Source organism: Heliangelus exortis, chromosome 17 (assembly GCF_036169615.1).
Source record: "Heliangelus exortis chromosome 17, bHelExo1.hap1, whole genome shotgun sequence".
In the NCBI taxonomy this organism is placed as follows: domain Eukaryota; kingdom Metazoa; phylum Chordata; class Aves; order Apodiformes; family Trochilidae; genus Heliangelus; species Heliangelus exortis.
This window is the reverse complement of record NC_092438.1, coordinates 10,338,957-10,347,740: the sequence shown is the minus strand read 5'-3', so window position 1 is coordinate 10,347,740 and position 8,784 is coordinate 10,338,957. Positions and strand designations below refer to the sequence as shown.

General features: G+C 55.6%; 1 protein-coding gene across 2 annotated transcripts; it reads left to right on the top strand.

Moving 5' to 3' along the window:
- Nucleotides 1-2,315: 2,315 nt before the first annotated feature.
- On the top strand, nt 2,316-8,168 carry TNFRSF13B (TNF receptor superfamily member 13B). 2 transcript variants are annotated; one of them, XM_071761152.1, is made up of 5 exons: nt 2,316-2,398; nt 4,126-4,250; nt 5,210-5,326; nt 5,989-6,204; nt 6,846-8,168. In XM_071761152.1, exons 2-5 carry the CDS (start codon nt 4,142-4,144, stop codon nt 7,118-7,120), a joined length of 717 nt encoding a protein of 238 aa, XP_071617253.1. In that variant the 5' UTR covers nt 2,316-2,398; nt 4,126-4,141; the 3' UTR covers nt 7,121-8,168. The 2 variants fall into 2 exon arrangements, with proteins under 2 accessions (XP_071617253.1, XP_071617252.1); XM_071761151.1 differs by having other exon boundaries at nt 5,986-6,204.
- The last annotated feature ends 616 nt before the right edge of the window (nt 8,169-8,784 follow it).

Genomic DNA, 8,784 nt, shown 5'->3' with positions numbered 1-8,784 from the left:
ACTGCCTGATCTCTGCTCAGTGAGGAGGCACAAAACACCCCCAAGTGCTTCTCACTTCCCTCTTCAGCCCTCAGTTTCCACCAGGGTAGAAACTGCAAGTGTCTCACTGCTATTTTCAGAGGCAGATTTCCCCTGCAAAACCCCGAGAGCCATCGGGCAGGGCTGGGGCCATCACTCCAGGACCAAGCTCAAGCAGAGCAGGCAATGCCAAAACCATGATTTCCTTTTTCCATCAGCTTCAGCTCTACCAACAAATGGCCCAGGGGCTTCTCTGCCTGCCCGGGGCACAGTCCCAAATGGGATGAGTCTGCCCATGGATGGCCACCAGCTCTGTGCACTCAAAGGTGCATTTCCCTTCCAAGCTTCCTTTTCCAGCCATGCCCCTGCCTTTCTGCTCCCTCCTGGGACCCTCCACAGGTTTTCCCAGCAAAGACAACTCATGCCCAACAACATTCCCATCCTTTGCATCAGATGCACGTGGCAGACACACAGCACAGCACCATGGTGCTCTGGTGGCCCCGTGACCATAATGTACTGGATCTTCCAAGCCCTGTGGTCTGTCAGATGGTGCTGGTGCTGGTTCCCTCCCTCTCGTGGGTGCTGGGGGCTGAGCAGCCATGCAGGGCTGGGTTTCTCTCTTTTTTGGGTTTTGTTCCCTATGAGCCAGATCAACCTCCAGTGTCCCTGCAAGGGATGCAGAGCCTTGAATCCTGCCAGAGGCCTTTCCATCTCTCTCAGTTGCAGATCACCGTGGTAAGCACAAAACAGGAGTTTTTGAAGTGGAAAAGCCTTGATGCTGATGTTTATAGGAAGTACCAGGTATTATTGCTTCTTCCTTCCTCTTTCAGCTGCTTCTGCAGAGCAGTCCCAGCACATCCAGCTGAGTCACTGTCCTGCCGTGCTCCTCACCCCTTCTGGTGGCACCGTCACAGCCAGGGCACAGCTCTGCCCAGCACCTGTGAGAAAGGGGGATAAACCCCCCCAAAATGAATGCACTGCCAATGGGAAAGGGGGGAGGCAGGAAGCACACAGCCTGGCTTTGCTTTCCCTGGACATACCCTATGGAGCAGTGTGCTGCTGGATGGATCTCCTGAGGGTATTTTGCTGGCTGGAGGCAGCAGAGCAGAGGGAGGGCAGATGCTCTCAGCTCCACATCGTGGTCTGGATCCCACTGCTGAGGCAGCTCTGGGGGTCCTGGCAGGTCCAGGGGTCCCTCTCAGTCATGGGTTTGCTGCTGGAGCCCATTCCACTTGCAGGGTGAGGTGGGATCTAAAACCAAAGCCACAGCTGTACCCCTGGAGGCTGCCAGCAGTGCAGGGGCTGCTCCTTCCCTCTGAGCAAACCAAGCTGTGCTAATTATTAATGTTTTGTGCCCTTCCAGTGCCAGGCCTTGGGCCACACCAGGATCTCTGCTGCCCACACAGGGCAGCACAGGATGGCACAGCCCTCCTGCAACCCTCCTGCCTCTGAGACAGGGATGAACTGGAGAAAAGCAGTGTTTGAAGCATCTTACTGGGGCTCATGAGATGCTCTAGAAGCCATGAGCAGGGCACAAGGCAGTGGTGTGGGCTGACCACCCTGAGGACAGAATCACTGAATCGTCCTGGTTGGAAAAAAAACCCCTTTAAGATCATCAAGTGCAACCATAGCCCAACTCTACCAAGTCCTTACCCTACTTCTACAAAGTGTTTAAGCCATGTCCCTCAGCACCACATCTATACAGCTTTTAAACACCTCCAGGGATGGGGATTCACCCCCCACCTTGGGCAGCAGGGAAAGGATGGGTGCACAGAGTGATGCTCAGCCCCATCCAGTGGCTGCTCCAGCAGCGAGCGTGGCCTCAGTGCTGTGTGACATTGGTGGGATGTCACCCGTGGGGCTGTGACACAGAGCCCCAGCAAGGAGGATTCTCTCCTTCCCACCTGCAGCCCCAGGCAGTGGCATCCCCCGTGGCTCCATGGCTCTGACATTGCAAAACCCAGGACAGCACTGACCCATGGGGTCACCCAGGGCTCTCCCACCCCACAGAGGTTGTCTGCTCTGCAAGACACCCCCTTGCAGCCCAAAACATCCCCTTGCAGCCCAAAACATCCCCTTGCAGCCAGACAGCGCATGGGCAGGGGGTGCAGAACCTCCACCCCTCCAAGCCCCTCTGCCACGTGGCTGCCTGGCCCAGGACACCCTTCCCTTGCCCCCCAGGCTGAGCCAATCCAAGGTGTGGTGCCTGCAGGTGATTTGCATCGAAGGGAAAAGGGGAACCCCCAGGAAACGCGTGGCCCAGGCATTAATCAAATCTCTCTCTAATAATAAACCTCTCGAGTGATGCACGGGTGAGGGGCAGGAGCTGGCAGTGCCATGGCAGGAGCTGAGGGGGAGTAAAGACCACGGGGAGGCAAACGTGAGTTACCCCATGGAGGGGCTGCGTGGGGAGGGGGGGGGTGAGGGGCCTGGGGACACAGGGACATTAGCAGAGTGCTGGCAGGGAGCAGTCTCCCCAGGCTTTCACCAAAAAAAAAAAAAAAAAAAAAAAGGCTTCCAGGCTTCCACCCTGCTGTGGGGCTGGAGATGAAATGGTTGCTTAATGCTAAGGTGTGCACAGGGGAGTTCAAGGTGTTGGACTTTGGGGGGGTGAAAAGGGGGAGATGCCACCAGCTCTGCAGGAACTGCATGGCTGCAAACCTGGGTGCAGGGAGAATCCCATAGAACCAGGGGCTCCCCAGGGAGAGGAGCTCACCCATCAGGCAGGACTTCTCCTAAATTGGGGCCAAACACCCAGCTTAGACCTACCTGAGCAGCAGAGGGGAAGGAGCTGCCCAACCTGCAGCTTGGACACAGCCCCAGATCCCCAGGTGTAGCTCAAGGATGGACAGGCTCACCACCATCCTCAGGGCTCACCATCGTCCTCAGGGCTCACCATCGTCCTCAGGGCTCACCATCATCCTCAGGGCTCACCACCATCCTCAGGGCTCACCACCATCCTCAGGGCTCACCAACATCCTCTGGGCTCACCATCATCCTCAAGGCTCACCACCATCCTCAGGGCTCACCACCATCCTCAGGGCTCACCATCATCCTCAGGACTCACCATCATCCTCAGGGCTCACCAACATCTGTAGAAATCTTCTCTTTCCTCTCTTTGGGTAAAAAACATCTTCAAAGAGCATCTGAGGAGAGCACCAGCCCGAGCCTTGCTCTGCCCTGGGGAACACCTTCAGTCAGCTCAGTGGAAAGAAATTATTTAATTTTACAGCAATATTAATTGAGAAGCTGGGACTACGAGGCCAGCATTGCCATGCAGGGGGGATCTATCCCTGAGAGCAGGAGGGTTGGACACCTGCAGCCCCAGGCAGGAGCCAGTTCAGAGTAGGCACTGGCAGGACAGACAGACAGACATGGGAAGTACCAGAGAGGAGAGATCCCCACCAGGGTACAGGGAGTTTCTGTATAAAACTCACAGTTTGGCCCTGAGAAGGCTGTGGTGCTCTGGGTGCTGGAGGCCAACACCGTGCTGGGGCACTGGGGAGTTTGAAACCTTCTGGGTCCTGGCAGCACGGGCAGGAAAGAGCTGGGGCTCCCAGCAGGGCTCCACAGGGGGATGTGATCACCCAGGAGCCTTCTTGCTCAGCAAATGGGACGTGGCCACTGCTGCCATCCCTGTGCTGGGTGAGTGCATCCTCCAGGGGCTTGGTCACCCTTGTGGCACAGAGGTGGCACAGCATGGCATGGCACGGCATGGCATTGAGCACTGGGGGTCAGCTGGGGCACAGGGGCTGAGGCCCCCCCAAGGCTGAACCCTGAGGTGATGCTGCAGACAGATTTATCACAGGATCCCAGAGTGGTTTGGGTTGGAAGGGACAGTAAAGCTCCTCCAGTCCCAACCCCAGCCATGGGCAGGGACACCTCCCACCAGCCCAGGCTGCTCCAGCACTTCCAGGGATTGGGCAGCCACAGCTTCATTTATTGAGTCTAAAACAGATTTTTTGTGCATGCTTTTACCCACACCTGAGGCCAGAGAGGGCTGGGGCATCCCCCTGCAAGAGGCCCCAGCCCTGGCAAAGGGACAAGATGGCCACAGGGCAGTCTCCTGGTGGCCACCCCTGTACCCACTCACCTCCTGTTCTGCAGCCATGGATGGGACACCATGAACAACTGCACCGACCAGCAGTACTGGGACACCCTGGTTTGCCAGTGCATCCCCTGCAGCATGGTGTGTGGGCAGCCCCTGGCCAGGAGGTGTGCTGAGCTCTGTGGTGAGTGCTGCTGTGGGGCTGTCCTTGGACCCAGAAGGTGGCCGTGGGGCAGGGCTGGGAGGGTGGAAGGGTCCTGGGTTGAACCATCGAGGCTCTGAGCCAGCTCAGCTTCACAGAGCTTCAAGCTGAAAGCTCTGGGGAAGGGGACAGCTTCCCAGGGATGTGCAGGAGCCATTTGTCCCTGTATCTGTACCTCACCTTCCTGGGGTCACAGGGAGTCTTCCCAGAGCTGTGTCAGCACTCACATCCCTCCATCGGTGACAACTCACCCTCCAAAGTCCCCTCTCCACCCTGGAGATCCATCAGTTTCAGTTGATGTGGATGAACTCAAGCTCTGGGTTTGCAGGGCTGTACCAGAGCCCTGGCAGGGAGGTGCAGTGACAGCAAGAGAGGAGGAGGAAGAGGGACAGAGGCACTTTGCACCCAAACAACCCCGTGCCTGGCCCCTTCCCTCCCCATCCCCTGGGATGGCTGCACCCAGGGGACCTAGCCCTGCATGCAGTGACCAGCAATGTCTCTCCTGGGGGATGCCATCCCCAGAGTCCCAAACCAGTGCTCAGGCAGGTTTTGGTGTGTCCCCAAAACCCCTGCAAGCTCCATGACAGCAGCAGCTCTAAGAGATGTGAGAAGGAGCTCCTGGGTATGGCTGCACACATCTGGTTGCATCCATCCCATCCCCTCCCCTCCTTGTGCAGGTGCCAGCAGGTTCCTATCCCCCAGGATCCATCATCCAGCCAAACACCTCCTCCATCCCTGTGGATTTGTCCCTCTGCCAGCCCTGGAGAGGTTCTCAACACTTAGAGCAGGGCTTGCCTGGCACCCACTGCAGCCAGGAGCCTTGTCCTCACATGAACCCAGACCTGGGGAGTGGTGGGAGGGCAGAAGTTTGGGAACCTCGTGCTCAAATGACAGGAGGGTGAAGGGCAGAACCGGACATCCACCTCCCTCCATCCCTGCAGAATCCATGGACTGCAACAGGAGAGAGGGATTCTACTACGACGAGCTCCTGAAAGAATGCATCGACTGCAGCACCCTCTGCGGGCAGCACCCCAAGCAGTGTGCACCCTCCTGTGAAGGTCAGGCTGCCCCAGAGGGATGGGGAGGGGAGGATGTGGGGCAGGACCCCCAGGGCTGGGCTGGAGGAGGAGCCATGTTATGGGAGCAAAGCCAGGGAAGAGGCAGCAAACCCTGGGAAGGGGCAGCAAACCCTGGGAAGAGGCAGCAACCCCCCCCTCTCTTCATGCTGGGAGGTTGTGTGGGTGCTTCCAGCCCACTGGGACCAGGGAAAAGTAAGCCAGGACATCTCTCTGTCTCCCCTTTTCTCCATCATACAACTCTAGCACATGGTGAGGTTTCCCATTTGCCTGTTAAGTGTTTTCCAGTCCCATCCTTGGGATCTACCAGCAGGGCCAGCATCTACAGTCACATTTTCCACCTTCCTGAGCTGCCTCCGGCTCTGGGGGAGGGGACAGATTATTTTCTCTGACATCTGCAAATCCTGCACTGGGTTTGAGATGTGACCAAAAGAGAAAAGAGAGAATGGGGGGGTGAGAAGGGATCTCCTTTACCTCTCCCTGAAAGAGAAGTGCAAGCAGCAGTGGTGCATAACAGCATTCAAACTCTCTCCAAGCACAGTGCATCCTCCAGCAAGGCTCTTCCCCTGTCAAAAACTCAGTCACATGAAGTGGGTACCTCAGGGGTTTCTAAGCACACCCATTTTCTGCCTGGCCCACAGCAGGTGCCCTGGGGGCCACCTCCCCAGTGGCTGTGCTGGAGCAGAAGTCGTGCGTGGAGCTGGAGCCATGGCTGGTGGTTTATCTGCTGCTGGGGCTCTGCCTCTGTGCCCTCATCTGCTCCCTGCTCCTGGGCTGGACCCACCTGAGGAGGAAGGGGGAGGTGGTCTCCTGCCAAGCCAGCACTGGGACCTGCCACTGCAGGGAGGATTCCTCCAAGGGTGAGTGCTGGGGGGGGGGGGCTGGGAGAGGATGGGGAGCTCGTGGGAGGCTCCCAGGTAGGGCTGGGAGGGAAAAAATGAAGTTCACAGAATCACCTTTGTTGGAAAAGACCTTCAAGATCATGGAGTCCAACTCTATGTTAACCTAAGGGAGTTCCTAGGGGAGGTAGGGAGAGAAAGGAAATGACATGCAATGGATTCAGTCTGAGCCTGGAAGAGGAGCAGGACTGACTCCCTGTGCTGATTTTTCATCGTAAGCCCCTTCCCCATCACTCCCTCACCTCCATGCAAAGGCTGGACCTGCATCCTCAACCAGCAACTCTTCAGCCTCCACCCACAGGCTGAACCCTGGGGAAGAGTTGTTGCAAAAAGCCTCTTCCAAAACAAACCATCTGTTGCCTTCCTGTCCCAGCACTTTCCAGTTTCCCTCCCAGCTCTCACCTCCCAGGGTTGCAGGACCAGGTGTGAGGTCGAGGTGATGTGTTACATATTCCATACACTGCCATGAGCTTCAGCAAAGTGCTGGCAGGTGGATCTCCTCTCCAGGTTCAGGTCATAGGCTATAAGTGGAGCTCTGCAAAACATTTCTTGGGTAAAAGGTGCTCCTAGACCCCCTCTGAGCTAACACAGTTTGTTTGCAGATCGCCTGGTGGAAGCAGGCAGTGATGCTGATGGATCTGCTGGTGGCAGGGTCCCAGAGCCAGTGGAAACCTGTGGCTTCTGCTTCCCTGGACATGGTTCTGCTGTGCAAGAAACCAAATCATTCCACAGCAGCTGCTGTCACCCGGGGGAAAGGGCTGCTCCCTGTCACACCAGGATGTGCAACACGGGAAGTGCCGGGGCCATCCCCAGCCCTGACGACGGCCACTTCAAAATCATTTGTTCTCCTTCACAAGAGAAGACACCCGTGCCATGACTGCAGTTCCTACACAGAAAGAGGGAGGCTGTGCCCTCAGATCACAGCTGCTTCACCTTCTCTGTCCAGTGACTCTCAGGTTCTACCAGGACTGGTGGACTTGGCACCATCTCTGCCCGAGGGCTGCAGGTTACAGACAGAGTCGTTTTCTTCCACTCAGGAAATCAAATTTTTTGTTGTTCTTGTACATTCCCAGTGACAGAACTCACCTCCCATTTAGCAGAACCTTCATCACTGGACTTCACGTCTGCTGACTCCTTCCTGTGTCACTGGGACTGATGTCTCTCTGGGGGTTTTATCCTGGTTCCAGCATCAGCCACAACTTGTTCCTGCACAGGGTGTTGGTGCAGAGCCAGGACCAGGCTGGGGTGTCCAGGGGTCCCCACACAGAGCACAATTTGAGCCTGCTGGGAAAACCCCACCACGGAACAGAAACAGAGGTATAAGCATCTTAAACATGGATTCAGACCCAAGAAGTGACTCCCAGGAGTTACAGTGCCCACAGGTTGCTGCTCTCAAGACCGGAGCATTTTCTGAATTTAACAGAAGCTTCTTTTCAGGACAGAATATTTGGTAAGAACCAACATGGAAAGCTCCACTTTCAACACTGCCTGGGAGGGGGGGGCACGACAGATGATGGTGAGGGCAAAGATTTTCCTTGTGATGGGACATGGGGAGCTGGGACAGGCACCAAAATCCCTGATGCAATTGGGTTTAAACGTGAAAGCTCTTCCAAGTCTGAGAACTTTTCTGAAAGACTGAATTTGTGTATCCTTGGTCTGGGTTACCCAAACTAGCTGGTGGGAGTGATGAACCAGCTAGAGACACAGCTGCTTTGAGGGAAAATTGTCACCTGACTTGGCTTTGAAAGCTACTGTGGAAACCTGTGGCTTTAAACACCTCACTTAAGTTCTCATTTTCACTAAAGGAGAGCATGGGAAGTTTTTGCTCAGTGAGAAATCATTTCTGGTAGGAGCTCATCCCCTCCACACTCTCAAACAAGAGCTTCCAACTTGGAAAAATAAATGTGAGTCAATACATGTACAAATTGGTGTTTGGAAAGGGGACAGAGTTAGAGAAACCACGAGCACAGGGTTATAACTCTGTCCCCTCCCTATTGTGTACTTTGGATGTCTGTGCTTTCTTATCACTACTGAAGGCACCACGAGGGTGTCTGGGCACCAAGCACATAAAACCCATTGGAAATACAAAGTGCAAAAGGTGGATTAAGGTGAGGACTAAGAGCCCACACCTTAGGCAAAGTTTTGCTGTCTTGAATTGCTCCAGGAACCAACCTGACAACCCCAGTTTTGTGTTGTGCTGCATTTCCATCTGTTGTTTCCCCCCAGTAGAATCTGCTCCAGTGGCCTCTGGACTCAGAGCATCAGCTCCCATGGCCTCAGGTCCTGTAGTCTCCATGGCCCCAAATACCACAACATCAGTGGTGACCCCATTCCTCTCAACCTCCCAAGTGTTTCAGCCCCAGAAAACACCTTGTCCTACACCTTCTCAGCCTCAGCTCTTCCTCAGCCTCCCAGCCCCTTTCAGTCCCAAATGTCTCCTTGCCCTGCATCTTGGTGCAGACCAATCTCTGCACCACCTTCCCCCAATCTCTTGGTTTCTCTCCCACCTTGGCCTTAACTCTTCCTTGTCCACCCACTGTC

Excerpts from the sequence above, each read along its gene's own strand:
- TNFRSF13B (XM_071761151.1), top strand. The coding sequence starts at position 4,142 with ATGAACAACTGCACCGACCAGCAGTACTGGGACACCCTGGTTTGCCAG. Across the intron at positions 4,251-5,209 it reads GAGGTGTGCTGAGCTCTGTG|AATCCATGGACTGCAACAGG; the intron begins GTGAGTGCTGCT and ends CCATCCCTGCAG. Across the intron at positions 5,327-5,985 it reads GTGTGCACCCTCCTGTGAAG|CAGGTGCCCTGGGGGCCACC; the intron begins GTCAGGCTGCCC and ends CCTGGCCCACAG.